This window comes from Biomphalaria glabrata, chromosome 5 (assembly GCF_947242115.1).
Source record: "Biomphalaria glabrata chromosome 5, xgBioGlab47.1, whole genome shotgun sequence".
In the NCBI taxonomy this organism is placed as follows: Eukaryota; Metazoa; Mollusca; class Gastropoda; family Planorbidae; genus Biomphalaria; species Biomphalaria glabrata.
This window is the reverse complement of record NC_074715.1, coordinates 47,225,001-47,244,994: the sequence shown is the minus strand read 5'-3', so window position 1 is coordinate 47,244,994 and position 19,994 is coordinate 47,225,001. Positions and strand designations below refer to the sequence as shown.

General features: G+C 37.6%; 1 protein-coding gene and 1 long non-coding RNA gene across 7 annotated transcripts in view; both read right to left on the bottom strand.

Annotated features, from left to right (window-relative positions):
- Window positions 1-739: 739 nt before the first annotated feature.
- Window positions 740-2,156, bottom strand: LOC129926293 (uncharacterized). Its single transcript, XR_008777939.1, has 2 exons — window positions 1,750-2,156; window positions 740-1,286 (listed from the first exon to the last, which is right to left on the bottom strand). It is a non-coding gene; the product is annotated as an uncharacterized LOC129926293 (long non-coding RNA).
- A 7-nt stretch (window positions 2,157-2,163) lies between these two features.
- Window positions 2,164-19,994, bottom strand: part of LOC106070206 (regulator of G-protein signaling 17-like) — a 174,347-nt gene continuing 156,516 nt past the window's right edge. For all 6 annotated transcript variants that reach the window (XM_056029560.1, XM_056029558.1, XM_056029557.1 and 3 more), the window contains 2 exons: window positions 14,645-14,811; window positions 2,164-4,475 (listed from right to left, as the gene is read on the bottom strand). In XM_056029560.1, coding sequence (XP_055885535.1) covers window positions 4,305-4,475; window positions 14,645-14,811 — 338 coding nt within the window. In that variant the 3' untranslated portion in view covers window positions 2,164-4,304. The remainder of the gene's footprint in view (window positions 4,476-14,644; window positions 14,812-19,994) is intronic.

The following is a 19,994-nucleotide window of genomic DNA, read 5'->3' as shown; positions in this document are numbered from 1 at the left end:
TATATTTTCATGCATTAACATTTGTTAGCTAACGTACTAGATCTAAAGATTTCTTTGAGAAAGGAAATCTCTTTGTTTTAATAAAAAAATAATAAATCTTTACCTCATTTCTACAATAATTCTAGGCTGCAGGCAGGTTTTAGAATTTGAATTCATACATTTTTTATAATACTAAAAAGCTTAATTATTCCTATTAATTATTAAAGTTTAAAACATTTTTTATACAGATAAAAAAAAGAAAGGGAAAAGGTTAATTTAATAAAATATTAAATTCCATATGTTGATACTGATACATTTGTAGAAAAACATATATTCTTCTTTTTCAAAGTAGAAACTATCTTCTAAGACTAATTTTGTTAAGTTAAATAAAACAAAAAGCAGGAAACAAAAGCAGATATATAACAATAAAAAATAAAATATAAATATTGAAGTATTTATTGACAGGGATGATGATGAAAAAAATCGTTGCACTATACACAAAAATCGTATATATATATTTATTTATAAAACATGACTAAAGAGCTGATCACAGAAATTTGGATGCGTCCTCACTTTATACACCAAACACTTTTTGCATGGTCATGCTGACATACACACACACACTCGCAATTACACTGGAATAGTTGCAAGAAACATTTTAAAATGTCTACTTTTCTAAGGAAAAAAGAAGCTTCAAGGAAAAGCAATTATAGAACTGCAATGCCTTAAGTGATAGTTGCTGACCAATGAGCCGAACGAAATTAAATCTCATCATGACAATGTCAAGGATAGGAATTAATAAATATGTAGGTAATTAGAATTTGGTAATTATTATTATTATATAGCTTCTCTAAAAATGGGAGTGTTGGTAAACAATTATCTGGTTATTGGTTATATTAGGTTCATCTTAATTTTAGGTATATGTTAATTTTAGAACTTTTTTAGCACTTATATATTGATGAATTAATTTGGGAAACATTAACTTCTATCATTTCTAGCCTTAATCAAAACTTTAAATTCTTCTTTGCACTCCATGATGTAACAGCTTCTAGATGCTAATAAATAATGATGACACAGCCACCTCCAACTTGTCGTAAATGAATGTTGACTATTTTGATGTAATAGATTTCTGCAGGAAATAATTCACTTACAATGCAATTAATACAATCAGAACCTAAGTAGGTGAATTGTTTTCTTAAGGCCAAAATAGAGAGAAATTATTTTTCAATCATCAGAAAAAGCTTTCACAAGAATCCACCGTACCATATTATTATTTGTTTTGTTATACACATTTTAGATGTTCCTTCCTATGATTATTTCTTCTTCTAGCTTAACTTATATCTTTAAGTAGATCTTACCATTAATAACACCAAAGCAAGTTTTGTTTTAGATATATAGAAATGTCTTGATATACACTCTACATTATTCAAAATGATTAGTTTTTTTTTGTTTTACATGTTCTTTCAGATTTGATGATTATTTTATACTAGCCCGAACCTCCAGCAGAATGAAGGGGATGGCAGCAGGCAGGGTTTGAACCTGAGAACATTGAGTGCATGGCAGACATCATTGTGACTGGCTTTAACTGTGGTGGTTGAATAGTTTAAATTACAATGTAAGTTTCTAGTTATTAATGTCTTTAGAGAATGCCAGGTCCTTTTTTGTTAAATTATTTTCGGATTTATTTTAAAAAGCTCAATATTTTTTGTAATTTACTTTAGTGTGAGAAACAGTAATTAAAACTGGTATATACAACTAGATCTCAAACACCCATGCCTACGTGGCCAAATCTCAACTGTATATTAGTACAATACAGTACAGTTTCAAATGATATTCCTCTTTTAATTATCCCAGCACAAATATTTCATTCATTTTAATTTGTTAGCCACAGAGCTATTCCCAAAATTTAATGTATCAATAAAAGCTTTAATTTTGTAGGGCAGAAAAGGTATTATTCATAAAATTCCTTTTGAAATATAATTACTAAGATGAACAATTATATTGTACACAGATTTTGTTTCTGAATTTCCATTTACTCACTTTTGCCTTGAAAATTGCTTAGTGCAGTGCCTTGCACAAACACTTTACATTGCTCAAAAGGCAGTGTTCACGCTGCAATTATTTCTTCTTATCTTATATATTACAGAGTTACTTCAAAAAAGAAGATAATTACATAATTACATGACCTACAGACAAGACTGTGTAAGAGATACCCTGTAGTAAGACCTGTACTCATACTCTCTACTTCGTAATAAAACATTTCTGGATTGAACAAACACACACAAAATCCCACAGAACTTATATTTCTTATTCTTACACCGATAAAAGTTTCATTTCTACTAAATTTGGCCTTTTTCTTTAATCCAGTGGGCATACTACCAGATCAACACAGCTGATTGTTCAACAAATTATTTTGGTCTTCATAGAGAACTGGCTAATTAGAATTCTCTCTGTTACAGAGTATCCTCCTCCCATTTTGTTTGCGTTTCATTTCATTTATGAATCAGTAATAGTTACAAGGTGGTGAAGTTATGAAAATTTTTTTTAGAACAGAGAAGATTTGAAATACCAGTAGGATTGCATTAATACCAATACAGTTTGCAAGAAATATAAATATAAAAACTCAAATTGAACTAATCTGACCAGGTTAATAAATATTGTCTTGATAAAAAGGTTCATGTATAATGGTATTTATAAGATTTATGGAGGACATAAAAATAATATTTAGTTCATGAATTTATTTCCACTACATCACGACACACTTAGAGGTCTTGTACATTCATAGTATCCTACCTGTCCACACAACTTTTTAAATATATACAAACAATCAATTTAACCCATATTGAATGAATTAAGTTAAATCATGACATGGATGAAATATTAAACTTACTAGTCAAAATAAAAGGTACAACCATCAACAGACCTGGGCTAGGCTAAGGAGATGGTGTTGGAGCTTTTTCAGAACTAGAAAATAAAGACAAATTACTTTTATATTTCCAACTTTAATTTACTAAGCTATTTATCAGGAAGAGATCAAGGTATTGGGAAAGATAATAACAATTAGTTACTGCTCATTAAATTCTATGTAATTGAGCCTTATATTTTTTTTTAAAGGGCTTAATCGGTTAAGATGAATATCAGTGGTATCTTATCAGTGGTAACTTAGTGGTAATTTGGTCAGAATAAAAATAAGAATAATATTTATATGGGTTACATTCTTTTACCACTTTAAAGTAAAATATGTATGCAAAATAAATATTATCTATCACCTTGAGCTCAACATGAGCAAGGATTGGAGTGGACACAAAATATAAAGTTACAATTTCACCGAGCCTGAACAGTAGTTTATGTAGAAAGGGAACAAAATGTACAGAGAATTATGGGATATCACGAATCATGACAGCTGAATGCTGATCATGGGTAGTAAAAAAAAACGTCATTTAAAATAATATCGACAAGATATCATATTTTCTTAAACTATGTGCTATAAGCTTATGAAAAATTAAATTTATTTTTCAAAGATCTAGGTTATGTTTGATTTTTGTACAAAAAAAGTTTAGGCCTAGTATATAATACTGTCACTCTGTATACTTGTTAAAACTGATCTAGGTATTGATCTAGGTCTAAAGGTTATCTTTTTAAAAGTAATCAAAACATATCAGTTTATTTTTAATGACACAATACGAAAAAATAATTAAAACACAAAGCCACAAAGATGGAACCAAAAAAATCTAACACAAAAAAAAAAAGATTTATATTAGGGCCCATACATGATATGATTCTAAAAAAGGTATCAATGTATTCAAATGCCTTTTAATCTTTACAAAAATGTTAATGTGCTCTTCTTAGTATTTACATTCAGGCTTGTGTTTGTCCAAGTGATCACCATGGTAACAGTTTTGACTAGTTAGTAAAAAAAAAATATTATTAAACAAATGCATCAAATATGAAAGGATGAGTGGCTTCTAGTCAATCTGAATGATGTAATGATACTTCACACACTGCCGGATCATCACTTTATAACTGCATGTATGAAATAATCACGAGTATCCAACTATCCATTCACCATAATCGGAATGAAATAAGCCCATTTCATTTTTTTTTTTCGAAAACTTTTTTTTTGTCTCCCTCTGAAGTCAGAAAGTGCTTCTTGAAAGCAGAAGACGTCAGACGATAGCTTGGCAACATTTGATCCTGCTCGTGCTGATGTATTCCCCAGAATTTGATAGATTTAAATGAGATTACACTTCTGAAAAAATTGAAAAGAAAATATACACTGGTTAATTTCAAGAACAGTTGAGTGCACTTGTTGAGTGTTCATCCTCTCATGACAATTGCTGCAAAAGTCGTTTGTACACCTGTGAGTTGAGGAACCGTGGGTAGGAATCTCGATGCATTAATGTCCATATTTGGAGTTGTGCTTCGTCAAATGTGTGCGGTGTGGGTTCAACCATGTTTCTATTTATAACTTCTCGGACTCGAGAATCTAAACTAACCTGAAAATGAAAAGAAGAAAATGTATGAGTATTGAAAATGTTTATAACAAACTTTCTCTGTTTGTATCAAAACTTATATCACTAGACTATATGACTAGATTGACACATGAAATGCGTAGGATGTAATTATCTTCTTTTTTGAAGCAATGTCTGTAATGTATAAGATATCAAGTTCACAGTTGTTGCTTTATTAATCTATTAATTATGTCATTTTATGTCAGCTTCTGACATTTATTGATGAATGAAATGCATGGATAGAATATATATAATATGTTTAAAATAAAGATAACTTGTGAATTAAGTATCCTTAATTCTGATAAAAACTCTATATTAATTTTATCATTTAAATTTAAGTATAGGTTATGAAATAGTGTTACTCAGCTTATAAGCATTGTATTATTTAGATGAGATTAAAGAATATTTTCTAAAAAATTTTAAAACAGTCTTAACTCTTAACATTTGATCACTATTTAGAATTTATTTTAATTTATAGTCTATTAAATACTTATTACAATTTTTTTTTTAAAGTGCAGCTGAAAAAAAAAGTTTTAAAAAATCTTTTACTCTTTTTTTTTTAGTCCAATTTGTTTTGTACACATAAGTCATAATAGATCTAGCATCTCTACAGATTTTGTCTAATATAGAAGTGAAAATAAATAATCCAATGGTGTGTATATACTCTCATATAGGCCAGTGTTTCCCACACTTTTTCCTTCACGGAACACTTTGCACATTCTGAGTATTTAACGGAAAGCTGCCAATTTTTTTTTTTTTTTTGAAAGATTAACTCACATTGTGGCCTACTAGTTAAATCTAATTATTCCAGTAGTTCGTGGAACACCTATTCAGGAACACAGTTTGGGAAAGCCTGGTTTAGGCCTTCAGTTCAATGACCATCTTCGTTTAATGGCCGACTAGAGCACTGACCTGCATGTAAATTTGTAATAAGACGGTTTGTTCTGTCAGACAAAGATCTACTGAGTATACAGAATATTTCAATAATTTCTTTCTTGCCAGATCTCTTTCTCTCTCTCCCCCCCCCCCCCCCCAACAGAAGCTCTCACTCTTCGTTTTCCACAAAGTCAGTCGCGATCAAATTGAGTCATCGATTTTGTGTCCCAACAACTACGGAATCTTGCTCTATAATTTCCCCCCAAATATTTTCATCCTCTTAAGAAAATATCAGCGTGGGCAGTTCTTGATTTATTACATCTAAATGTAACTAACTAACTGGAAGGTTGCCTGGTCGAGTGGCGATTTAAGCGCTCAGGACCGTCATTCGATGGTCCTGGGTTCAAACCTTTTCCACTGCCTCCCCCGTCGTCCTGCGGGAGGTTTAGACTAGACTTATCGTGAAATCTGAAGGAACATCCGAAATATGGAAAACCAACCAACCGATTTGAATAATGTAGAGTATATAAATACAATCATTTCTGTATATCTAATGACAAAGCTTACTGTTGGAGCTCTTTATGTTTAATGTAGGGCCTATATCTATACAAATCTACATTAAACTAAAAGCAAGAAGAAGAAATAATCGTAGCTTTTTAGGTCTAAAGATATTTATAAAAAATCAGATTGTTTGAAATTTAAACTATCAATTGTGCTGCTGAATATTTTAAACAAGCTAAAAAAAAAAAAAGACAACAATAACAACAACGCGGTGCTTATATAAGGGAAAGAGCAACATCTCTCAATATTGCAAGATCTATCCCCCATGTGTATATTTAAAATAAAATTACGTCACTTTATTACTACTAATTAATTAACAAATTGTTTTGTTTTATTGATTCATGTGTTGTCATTGACAATGACTGATTGTGCAAAGTTCCAACCAGATCCGAGAATGGGAAAGAAGACAAATAACGCCTACAAGATTAGTACCAGACAGACAGAGTGAGTTGATATAAGCTTTGTACAAATCAGTCAAACTACCAGGGCCGGATTTACCTCTTGACAACACAAGCTATAGCTTAGGGATCCAAAGAATTATTTAGCACTAACATATATATTAAATGGACAATAGGGCCCCATGTAAATAGCTTAGGACCTTTTCAAGGCTAACTAGGTTAGCAGCTTTTAAAAACTTTGGGACAAATTACTCCTAACGATAATTGGCGAACTGTTAGGGTTGAACGAAAATTTGGTTACGGCAGACGACACTTCTAAAAAAAGATCAGATGTATTTATAAAATGCAAATAGGCCTAAATATGTAAAATATATATTGTTGGGAGGCGGCATCGTGTATTAGCCCCAAATTTCATTCATAAAACCAGAATTTGGAATCACTGCGCAATTAAAAAAAAAGACAAGAACATGTGCCTTAGCAGACGTGAATGTTGAATAACTTTTAGCGCCAAAGGTAAAATAAGTGTCGAGAAAACAGAACGTGGACCGTGGGTCACCAAAACATCTTTGTGATAGCCATGTCACTAAAACATCTTTATGAGAGCAATGTCACTAAAACATCTTTGTGAGAGCCATGTCACTAAAACATCTTTGTGATAGCCATGTCACTAAAACATCTTTATGAGAGCAATGTCACTAAAACATCTTTATGAGAGCCATGTCACTAAAACATCTTTATGAGAGCAATGTCACTAAAACATCTTTGTGATAGCCATGTCACTAAAACATCTTTATGAGAGCAATGTCACTAAACATCTTTATGAGAGCAATGTCACTAAAACATCTTTGTGATAGCCATGTCACTAAAACATCTTTATGAGAGCAATGTCACTAAAACATCTTTGTGAGAGCCATGTCACCAAAACATCTTTGTGAGAGCCATGTCACCAAAACATCTTTGTGAGAGCCATGTCACCAAAACATCTTTGTGAGAGCCATGTCACCAAAACATCTTTGTGATAGCCATGTCACTAAAACATCTTTATGAGAGCAATGTCACTAAAACATCTTTATGAGAGCAATGTCACTAAAACATCTTTATGAGAGCAATGTCACTAAAACATCTTTATGAGAGCAATGTCACTAAAACATCTTTGTGAGAGCCATGTCACTAAAACATCTTTATGAGAGCCATGTCACCAAAACATCTTTGTGATAGCCATGTCACCAAAACATCTTTATGAGAGCCATGTCACCAAAACATCTTTATGAGAGCAATGTCACTAAAACATCTTTATGAGAGCAATGTCACTAAAACATCTTTGTGAGAGCCATGTCACTAAAACATCTTTATGAGAGCCATGTCACCAAAACATCTTTGTGATAGCCATGTCACCAAAACATCTTTATGAGAGCCATGTCACCAAAACATCTTTGTGATAGCCATGTCACCAAAACATCTTTGTGAGAGCCATGTCACCAAAACATCTTTGTGATAGCCATGTCACCAAAACATCTTTGTGATAGCCATGTCACTAAAACATCTTTGTGAGAGCCATGTCACCAAAACATCTTTGTGAGAGCCATGTCACCAAAACAACTTTGTGATAGCCATGTCACCAAAACATCATTATGAGAGCAATGCCACTAAAACATCTTTGTGATAGCCATGCCACTAAAACATCTTTGTGAGGGCAATGGACGTTTTTTATAAAATTTGGTGAACCAAGAGTAACCCAAAAGTTCACACGCTGACCCCGTGGGTGCGCGCGTGTAAGCGACGCAGTGTAATGAGAAGAGGGGAAATAAATCAATAAAACCTTTCCAACCAAACTTCACTTCTTGTCCGGTTCCTGACATTGAAGTTTCTTTCCAAGGTTGCAGTGACGCTGTAATGTCACAATCTTAGTGGCAGACCACAGAGTGGCCACACAAAGGCGGCAGTTCAAACTAAAGTGTGGGCGTTACACACAAAAAAAGCGGGGGGGGGGAGGAGGAAGGGAGGTTAAGTTTGGCATCACGTGATGTAGAAAAACGTCTTTAGGAGCACAAGAGCGAGAGAGCTGCCAATATATATATATTTGTTTGATTGCGCTGAAGTCCGTTGTGGGCGGGTGGCCTACAATGACTTGATTAAACAGTCCAGAAGTGTATGAGGGTCGGGGAAGAAAGAGGCAGGGACAAAGTGCAAGACCATGCGCTGGTTGGCTTCAAAAAAAGATAAGCAGAAAGCTATTGATTTGTTTTATTATTGCTCACAATGAAAAGTCAGCGCAGGACTTAGATTTACATGTACACCCAACATTTGAAGAGCACATCTCTACTAAGCAGGCGCGGTGGCTGAGCGGTACAGCGCTTGGCTTCCGAACCGGCATCCCGGGTTCGATTCCTGGTGAAGACTGGGATTTTTAATTTCAGGATCTTTGGGCGCCGCTGAGTCCACCCGGCTCAAATGGGTACCAGACATTAGTTGGGGAAAAGTGAAGTCGGTTGGACGTTTTGCTGGCCACACGACAACCTTGTTAACCGTAGGCCACAGAAACAGATGACCTTTACATCATGCGCCCTGTAGATCACAAGGTCTGAAAGGGGAACGTTACATCTTTACTTACGCAGACCCTTAACGAAATAACTCATTAACCTCTGGGTTTAATTGCATCATCAATCAATTAAGCTGACAATAACATCTCAAAACATCTTATTCTAGCTTCTTTTATTCCCCCACTAAATCTCTTACTGCTCACGGTCCAGGGCATTTTGGCTTCCTGTTATATAACTTGTGTCTCTTCTTAATGTTTTATTCAATAATTGAAACTCAATTTCTTCTGCTCATTTGATATCTACAGTAAATTAATGACCTTCGTCGTGAGTGCTCGATGATTGCACTCGTTCTCCGAGGTCTCCCACTCCTTCCCATCAAAGGCCACCCAAAGTAGTTTCAATCCATTGCTTCCAACCATCTTTCCTTCTGAACTCCTCCCCCCCCCCTACATTGTACTGCATTAGCCTGAAAGATACTCTAAACCATTTCCCAGTAGCCTATCTTGTATGGTGAAGCGCGACCACCGGAGGACAATGATTATGCTTGCCCTGGATATGGCAAAATATGCAGGTCACAGCAGGGGCTGCGTAGCCACAGGAAATACTGCATTCTTCATTAATTTTCGGACTCGAAGACAAGCCTTATTATCTTGTATGGACGTTATAAAATAAAAATAAATGCTTGTACCTTTCAGACGTTCCTTCACTGAGACTAAGATTTCGCATAGGGCATTTAGTAGCCAACTGACCATTGCTCTGCACAAAACATTTGAAATGTGACGAGTTTCTTCAGTAGTCCATTTAACGGTCAAATTAAACGTAGAAAGTTCTTCAAAACTACAGCTAATACCTATGAAAGTATACCACCTAGATTCCTTTTAGTTTAATATTATTACTTTTTTTCTGTGTAAAAATGTCTCAATTACAATTTAACAATCATAAATCAGTAAAAGACTGGTATGTTAGTTCTCTAGCGACACTACGATGAATGGAATGATTCATAAATTCATTAAAAGATGCTGCACTGATAGTACTGCAGTTCCACTAAAAGGTTATGCAATGCTAATGCTTGTATCCTAGTTTACGTGTAGAAATGGCGATGATAGTATCCACGAGCCAAAATATACATAGATTGCTCACATTTAATGGACATAAGCTTTGTGTTAGCCTAGCGCTAGTCGTACGAAAAATGAGGGTGGGGGAGGCTTAAGAAAACAAAAACGAAACACAGAAAATGCCCAGAGTGTCAGTGAAAAGCTGAAAACTATGCTGAAAACTCGTTAAAAGGACAGCCATTACCGGACACTGGAAGATTCGAAGAGGCTACAGCGTGAGCAATCAGCCTTAATCCGTTCGTTACCGCTAGGGGTATAGACACACATGCAAGCGTACACATGCACACTGCCTAACAAGCAGGCATAGGCGTACACTCCCTCACCTCATATAGTTCACTCTCACACATGCACTAACACTCACACTTACTCTCTCGCATACTTGCTCACTCATTTAGACAAGACACCCTCGAACTAATTCATGGACATTCGTTTTACACATTGAATGTCCAACATCAAAGAACATGGCACCCTCACCCCCCCTCCACACAATAGGAAGAGGAAATATTTGTTTTGGTCCAATTCTTAAAGCTTTTGAAGCTTTTCGTGAAGTAAAATTTGTTAAATACGCATCGATATATTTCATACGTCTTAGTAAAATAGTTTGCAAATAATACCATTAGCATACAATTAAACGAATGCACTGGGACTTCAGGTAAATTTTTTTTATAAATATCAGTGCATCAGCAATTCCTTCTTTCTATAACATTGACTACAAAGACTTGTGTTACTTATTAGTATGAATGTCTATATACTAGATCTATATGGAGAACGTTAAGGTTGACTTGTAGCACCAAACTGCTGACTGCTGGTAGACAACTAAACCGCTGTAGGCGTGATATATCTTAACGAATAAAACTTTAAATAACTTGAACACTTTCCCAGTGAACAATAATTTATAAAATATACAAATATGAAGTTAAAATAAATGTAGTAGAATTTCGTAATAGCATCTCTTAACAAAATGTAACTCACTATAATAACACAACCTTTCAGTCTCGCGTTCTGGAGTCGTCTGCCCCAACTAAGGCCAAATGACGGCAATGCCACCTATATTGCATCATTCACAGCCAATCGCTAACCTCTTCCCACCGTCACCATAGAAACACACACACACTGTACACACACTCCATAACAAGTATGCTATTTTCTCTTTAGTAGGGCCTAATTGAGATACTAGTATCTATTAGGCCTGTGTTTCCCAATGTGGGGTATGTGCCCCCAGGGGTAAGTGAAGACTTTGAAGGGGTTACGCGATGCACCTCATTAACAATATTGTGTTCTGCTAATAAATTAAAGTGTGGGGTCTGGGCGAGTGGTACTCTGCATTACAAAAATTCTAAAAGCGGGTAAACATAGGTCAAAAGTTTGTGAAACACTGTTTTAGGCACAAATCACAAGCTGAATGACACTTGTAAAAATAAAAATAAAAATACATGTATAATCAAATGACTTTGTAGTATAATATGGCCTACAATGTTTGTTTTGCTAAAACAACAACAACAACAAAAGCAGTGTAATTTGAGTGTAACATACTTGGCTAGTGGATATCAACAATATAATTTATAGTGGATATCAACAATATATTTAAATCATACTCTAAACCGGTTTAATGGGAGGACCCGACAGAAAGGGACGAAAATACTTTAGAAATTGAACATTTTCATTTCCCCTTTGATTCTAATATTTAAAAACCTTAACACGATCTACAGCAACTGTCCAGCCACCATGGTTTTAGGCTCTTGTTTCCACGAAGTTAAGAATTGAAATAGAGATATTGTAATAAATTCTATTAAAAGAATATAAACAACAACAAATATAAACATGGGGTAGAGGCATGCCCTAGTTCTCCAATTGTTTTAATGCTGTGAGCTTTTTGAAGTCTTGTCTTTCTTGATACGCGTATCTCAAAATGGTCACCACTCGAATAGCTAGATCAACCTCTCCAGTCCTCCCCCGCCCTGCACGCGTCAATCAGTTCAGCTCCCTGATTAGATTTCTTCACATCAATGATCAGATTTCCGGTTCGGTCTGACCCATGGCCAACATTTCTCTCTCCGAATGTTTGATCACATAGAACTTTCCAGCTAGTTCTTTCTGTTAGAGCTTTTCTTTCTAGCTAGTTCTTCCTATTACATTTCTTTCTAGCTAGTTCTTCCTATTACATTTCTTTATAGCTAGTTCTTCATATTACATTTCTTTCTAGCTAGTTCTTCATATTACATGACCTTCTAGTTTGTTCTACATAATACATGGAACTTTTCTTCCTAGCTTTTTTTTTCTATTGTATGGGACTTTTCTTTCTGGTTAGTTCTTTCTATTATGCAGAGCTTTACTTTACAACTAATCCTATCTATTAAATCGAACTTTTCTTTCCAACTAAATTTTTCTATTATATAGAGCTTTTCTTTCCAACTAATTCTTTCCATTATAGGGAACCTTTCTTTCCAACTAATTCTTTCTATTATAGGGAACCTTTCTTTCCAACTAATTCTTTCTATTATATAGAGCTTTTCTTTCTATCTAGTTCTATCTATGAAAAAAAAAGAACTTTTATTTCTAAAATACATCCATTAATTCATTCACTACGACAAATCGGAACCGGGTTCGAATCCTGGTGAAGACTGAGGTTTTTTACTTTTGGGATCTCTACTTTGCAATTATAAATGCCTTGCAGGTGTCATGCCATATAAGCAGATGTCATATACGCAAATGTCATGTCATATACTGATATATAGATCCATGTAGCACAAGTGCATTTTAGTTAGTTTTTTTTTAATCATCTGCTCTTTCCAAGAGGTCAGCTTGTTCTTTGCGTTTCAAAGACATATATGCTACGTGCTCGATTTGAGTTACGAAGCAAGTTGCCTCAAAGTGTTCCCTCCGTCTGCTACCCCTAGAAGACGTTTGCTTGGGCTCTGAAGGCTCATATTTTTTTTTTACAAAGTATACAAAAGTAACCTGCTAGCTGGACTGTCGTTCGAATTTCTCGATGGTCCAGGGTTCATACCCTGCCCGCTGACTTCCCCCGTTGTCCTTCGAAAAATTTGGACTAGGACATATTCATCTCTGAAGGAACATTTGAAACATGTTTAGACACACATTTTTTTTACATTTTCCTTCGTCATGTGTGAGGTTTAAAATAGTAAGTAGATTGTTATCAGGTGACCAGACGTCCCGACTTAAGACATGACATTCCTGCTTTGGACCGCCTGTCACGCTTTTCATAAACTGTCCGGGCGAGACGGTCAATTGCTCGCTTTCATAAAAAAAGTCGATAAATGTCACGCTCTTAAAATCTTTCTTAATCTTTTAACTAATAATTTTTAAGTTATCACCATTCGGCGTTTTCTTCTCGGTCCTTATTTCATGTTCACTGCTTAGCAAACTCCTTGTGTTGAGGCATGATTAGTGCTTTTACTTTGCAGCATCCTGTCTTCTTCTCATAAACTGACGTCTGCAAGTTTTCTTTCGACTTTTGGCGTGTTTTTCTCGCTGATTCTGTGAATCAATTCCAGCATACAGTGATCCTTGGCTTGGCTTTCTTTTCTGTTCAAGTCCATGTGAGGGTAAGGGATGTCAAACATCGAAGTTGACTTAGAGAGTTCCCGTTTGTAAAAATGGCACAAAAAATCAACAACAACAATGGCAAACAATAACAGTGGCGCACGAAGCTTGAAATGTCAATGACATTTGTCTGTCGCACATGTGGATAAAACCTAACATTTGAATGCAGATCGTAACTTTCAATTGCTATCTCCCAGTAAGCCTCCATTAAAGTAGCCTACTTCTCCAACTTTTAAATAGTGGTATGATTCATCAATTTGCAGCCGCTAAAGGTATTTATAATACAGTTTTCCATGCAGGGACAGAAATGTCAGTGCTCATAGTATTGGCGGATCGGTTCAATATAAAAGCATGAAAACCTGAACAGGTTCATCCTCAACGAAGTACAACGCATTGATGACGCGAGGTGGTTAGAAAAACTGGTGTAGCAGCGACAATCGTAAACTTTTACCAAAATTATGCCGAGTGCCGGGTATTTCAAGAGAGAGAATCGGCCTATTGGACAGGTTTACGCTTTCAGATAGATCGCAAAGAAAGATGATCTGTCTCGGGAAATGTTTCAGAAAAGAATGCAATTATTTAAATTATTGTGTTTGTAGGCCAACATTGTGTGTAAATTGTGTGTGTGTGTGTACATGATGTTTTGTACTGATGTGTAAGTTGTTGAAATATTGCTCGAAAAAATTATAAGCCTGTTCATTTGACGTCACATGATCGATATGTGTCCCGCTTTGGTTCCCCGAATATCTGGTCACCTTAATTATCTTCAACTCTGTAGGAACTTCCGAAACATGTAAAATATTTTACAAATAACAGGCACTGATTATAGTTTTAGATTGTATTCCATTTGTTTAATATTTGGTTGATATTTAGTTAATATTTGGTTGATATTTGGTTAATATTTGGTTAATATTTGGTTGATATTTTGCTAATATACGCCTACTGACACGAAATAATCTAGATCAATAAACATAAAAAAAATAAATTATAATTCGTTTCATTTGAATTCGACAAGTTCTTGACCTAAATGACTACCAGTAGTTCCCCCCCTCTTCCCCCCCCCTCCCCACATGTATCTGTCGGTTACAGCATCGTCTTACCTCTTTAGGCGAGAGTATAGATATATAATCCTCATATATTAGCCTGGCCTTTTCCTCTATAAGCTCGGGGTTATCCTCCTTCTTGAGGTCCTCACATGCCAAATAAAACAACATGTTCTCTTCACTGTACTCCGACCTGAGGAATTCCCGAAATAACTTCCGTCCTCCTGAAACACAGATACACAATTTAAATGGGATTGATACTGACTCTAAGTCCGGAATAAATGTGACAGAGACGAAGTCCTGAATAAATGTGATAGATACTGACTCTAAGTCCTGAATAAGTGTGACAATTGCTAAATTTAAGTTAAGAGTAAATGTGATAGATGCTAACTCTAGGTTCGGAGCAACTGTGATAGATGCTAACTCTAGGTTCGGAGCAACTGTGATAGATGCTAACACTAGGTTCGGAGCAAATGTGATAGATGCTAACACTAGGTTCGGAGCAACTGTGATAGATGCTAACTCTAGGTTCGGAGCAACTGTGATAGATGCTAACTCTTGGTTCGGAGCAACTGTGATAGATGCTAACACTAGGTTCGGAGCAACTGTGATAGATGCCGAAGCAGGACGTTTTGGCGCCGCCGTTTTGGCGACGCCGTTTTGGCCCCGCCGTTTTGGCGCGAAGGTCGTTTTGGCGCCAGCCGTTTTGGCGACGGGACGTTTTGGCGCGATATACATTATGTACGTTTATTGTATTATTTCTTTTAAAAGAATTATTCATATCTATGTTTTGCATGTGTGTTTGTGTTTCACATCATTTTATTTAATAAACATTTTGGCTTGTGTATGTGTGTTTATTAAGAGGCTCACTTTTATTTTCAAAAAGTTTTTTTAAGATATTACTTTAAAATTAAAAAAAAAAATTAAAAAAAAATGAAACGATGATAGACTAAAAATTGATGCAATTATTTGTTTACATTAACATTAATAATAATAATAATAATAATAATAATAATAATCTTTATTATCTGTAAGGAAATTTGTCTTACAATTTGTGCATTACACCAAACAAAAAACATTATAACTATAAGAAACCAAAGTGTACATTCACACCAGACTCACTCATAATTTACATGTGACAAAGTTTATACCAGATTGTTCTTATTTAATGATTTGATTGCCAGGGGAACAAAAGAGTGTTTGTGTCTGTTTGTCTTTGCTATCGGTGTCTTGTATCTCTTTTGTGATGGTAAAATCACAAAGTCCTGACACAAAGGGTGATTCTTTATTTCGAGGATCTTGTTAGCTTTTTTATAGATGTTTGTCTCAAACAACTGCCCAAATGGGGTTTGTTTTTTGCCAATAAACATTGGTTTATTTAATGACTTTGGTATGTAGACTTTGGGCCGCTCTCGGAATTAAAGATTAAGGATTATAAATTCGCACCTAGGGATGTCAAGTGGAGTGCTAGAAACAGATTATCGTCTTACGCGTGAGAGAGGGGAGGGGTGGAGGAAAGAGTATATACAAGGAGTGAAATGTGAGCAGAAGAGAGGGGGCGGGATAGGTGTCACATGTAATGACCATTCCCAAGGAGATGATCGCCAGACGCATGACGCCAACGACCAGTGCTCGGTGCTGGTCTTGTCTTCAATTGTTTAACTCTACCTGCGTCAATGCGAGATGTGTCACCCAAATCACCCCTACCCAATTTCTCAAAATATATCTTTTCAAAGTATCTTAGTGTCGTGAATTTGTTTCTATCTATTGTCGCCCAGAGTGTTTGTTTATATTGGTGGATTCACGTTAGAGTTTGTACTGACCACATTCCGAGTCTTGATCTTTACTATGTGTGGAGTTATTGTCGTCATTCAGCGTAATAGAGCGTTAGATGTTTTGTTATATTACAGTGTGAGACTTAGCTAATTCGTATATTACACTAATGTCAAATAAAAAACTAAATCTTTTGGAAAGAAATCCAAAAATGTCATCCAGTGCGATTAGCAGAACTCACATATAGCATGTCATAACCATTCAGGAATCTGACTTATTATAGGCCTATATTCATGAAATAAGCAAAACCTTTATAATTAAAAAAAAAACAATTCGCTGAACGGTGTTAGAATTCACACTATACATACAATATTATGGTAGAGTGAAATAAACATTATTATAAAAGTTACGTGCTTATTAAATTATCGTCAAATGATATCTCGCGCCAAAACGTCCCGTCGCCAAAAGGGCTCGCGCCAAAACGTCCCGTCGCCAAAACGGCGGGGCCAAAACGGCGTCGCCAAAACGGCGGCGCCAAAACGTCACGTACCGGATAGATGCTAACTCTAGGTTCGGAGCAACTGTGATAAATGCTAACACTAGGTTCGGAGCAAATGTGATAGATGCTAACTCTAGGTTCGGAGGAAATCTCAACTTCAAGTGTTTCCTTCAAAACAGGAACATGCCACAATATGTGACAATAACATTATGCTATTTATGTATTATGTCGCAAATATATCTTTCAGGTGGACAAAGATGACACGTATTCATATTGTTACGAATCTCACTATCCAGGCTCTCTGCAAACTGCACCATACACCACCAACTTAAAGAACTTGACAACTCAGGGCTCCAAAGTAACGTAACACTTTAATAGTTGAATAAATAACAGCCAATACTGTACAATTGGCAACACGTACACTGTACAAATATCTCTCCGATAACACCGTTCCGCAGTATCAACTCTTGCACTGGCCTCTCCGTCTCGTTCCGGGCTTGCACTGGGTTCAACAGTTCAGGACTGACTTCACACACTAGGCTCGTTGTGTCGGACTCGATCGCAGACCAAGATCAAGACGCCAGCCGTCTCAACTGTACTTGACAGTACTCCGCACTGAACCGTCGTAATGCTCCGTACAGAACCACACCGCTGAACTGTGCTGTAGTCGACCGGACTGTAGTGAACCGGGCTCTGAACTCCTGCCGTGAACCCGCTTTCTGAACCGTCTTGACTGCGACACCTCCGCTCTTTATATAGGGTCCCTACTGGCCTTCTCGAACCGGACAGAACGCCACTCGACGTTTCTAGGTGGTCATATGACTACAACTCTCGTGACGCTCATGAGCTCTGTTCACTACGGCGATCCTTCCCGAACCGTCCTGTTGATACTCGACTCGGTTGACCGTCGGAGCTCGTCACGGTTGACCGCTCGTCTAGCGCTGGCCTGGGGCGAATTGCGTCGGCTGACTACACTCACACCACTACCCCCATCTGTGCCACCACCAAGTTTATAACACTGCCCCCTCCTTAGATCTGTCCGTCCCGGACAGAATCAACATCATGACATTGGCTGTAAAGTTTCATCGCTGCAGGCGGGGGTCGATCAGTGGCAGTTGGCTTGCCTCTTGAGCTTGATGGAGCCATCCATGTTGCAGTCAGCTTCCTTCTTCTCCTCCAGTTGGCCTTCACCTGGTTGCCCCGCCGTCGTGCTTTCATTGCCATCCACGTGGAATTCAGAAGACGTTTTCTTCTCCACCAGTTAGCCTTCATCTGGGTGTATCGACGTCGTGATCGCATCGTCATCCATACTGCACTCAGCAAAAGTCGTCTTCTTCTTCTTCTCCGCCAGTTGGTCTTCATGTGGCTGCAGTGATATTGAGGTTGCATCGTCATCCATCTTGCATTCAACAAAAGTAGCCTTCTTCTTCTTCGCCAGTTGGTCTTCACGTGACTGCAGTGATGTCGTGGTCGCGTCGCTCTCTTGTCGTTCGGTATTGAGGGCAGCCGTTTGGCACATGGAAAGGTATCGGATGTAAGGGCTGGGGATACCAAGATTGTTGGCAAAAGAGGTGGCTTCATAGGGCTTTGCGAAGAAGGACTGGGATGGGCTTCAAATCCACAGGACAGGGAATTGTGGGACAGGTCATCATCTTCAGCCTTGTCTGGAGGGCATGCTCGTGGGGCAGGTTGGCAACACTCCTCGTGCAAAGGTCCCTCGTCTTCGGCTTCAGGCTCCATTCGGCTTTCTTTACCACCATCAGGACCTCTCTCTTTCGTCTCAGTATCGGGCCAATCACTTGTTGGTTTCAGACCTTGTCGATGACTTTCGTCTTTCAAATGTCCATCAATGTCAACGTCAGACTGCCTTGGATTCTCTTTACCACCATCAGGACTTTCCTCTCCAGTCTTGGCAGCTGGACCAACGTCTGTTAGGTTCGGACCTGGCTGGTATCTCTCAACTTGCATATGTCTCTCAACGGCTTCGTCAGGTTTCAATGGGTCATCATGATCACCACCAAGGCTCCTCTCTCTGGCTTTAGCATCTGAACGAACGTCTGAGTTGTTGATTCTCTCCTCCACAGCAGGTATGCGTTGGTTCATGGCGGCTATCTTGGTGTTCATGGCATCTATCTTGGAATTGGTGTTTTCCAGCCCCGAGTTCATAGCTGCCATCTGTCCCTGCATAGCTGCCATCTGTTCCTGCATGGTACTGGTGATCTGTTGCTGCATACTACTGGTGAGCTGTTCCAGCAAGTCCGGTTCGACTTCAAAAAGATATGTGTCCGGATCTTCATTTTCTTCCAACATGTCTTCTCGGAGGCGTGCTTGTAAAGTTTCCTTGTTTCCATATGCCTTCAGCCTTTGTCCATGAAGTTCTTCCTTCAGTTCTCTAAATTCAAGTTCGTACAGCAGTTTCAGACGAGCCATAGTAGATCCGATCCAATCCGATTCCGATCCGATCCCACTTCTGACACCAGTTGTTACGAATCTCACTATCCAGGCTCTCTGCAAACTGCACCATACACCACCAACTTAAAGAACTTGACAACTCAGGGCTCCAAAGTAACGTAACACTTTAATAGTTGAATAAATAACAGCCAATACTGTACAATTGGCAACACGTACACTGTACAAATATCTCTCCGATAACACCGTTCCGCAGTATCAACTCTTGCACTGGCCTCTCCGTCTCGTTCCGGGCTTGCACTGGGTTCAACAGTTCAGGACTGACTTCACACACTAGGCTCGTTGTGTAGGACTCGATCGCAGACCAAGATCAAGACGCCAGCCGTCTCAACTGTACTTGACAGTACTCCGCACTGAACCGTCGTAATGCTCCGTACAGAACCACACCGCTGAACTGTGCTGTAGTCGACCGGACTGTAGTGAACCGGGCTCTGAACCCCTGCCGTGAACCCGCTTTCTGAACCGTCTTGACTGCGACACCTCCGCTCTTTATATAGGGTCCCTACTGGCCTTCTCGAACCGGACAGAACGCCACTCGACGTTTCTAGGTGGTCATATGACTACAACTCTCGTGACGCTCATGAGCTCTGTTCACGACGGCGATCCTTCCCGAACCGTCCTGTTGATACTCGACTCGGTTGACCGTCGGAGCTCGTCACGGTTGAC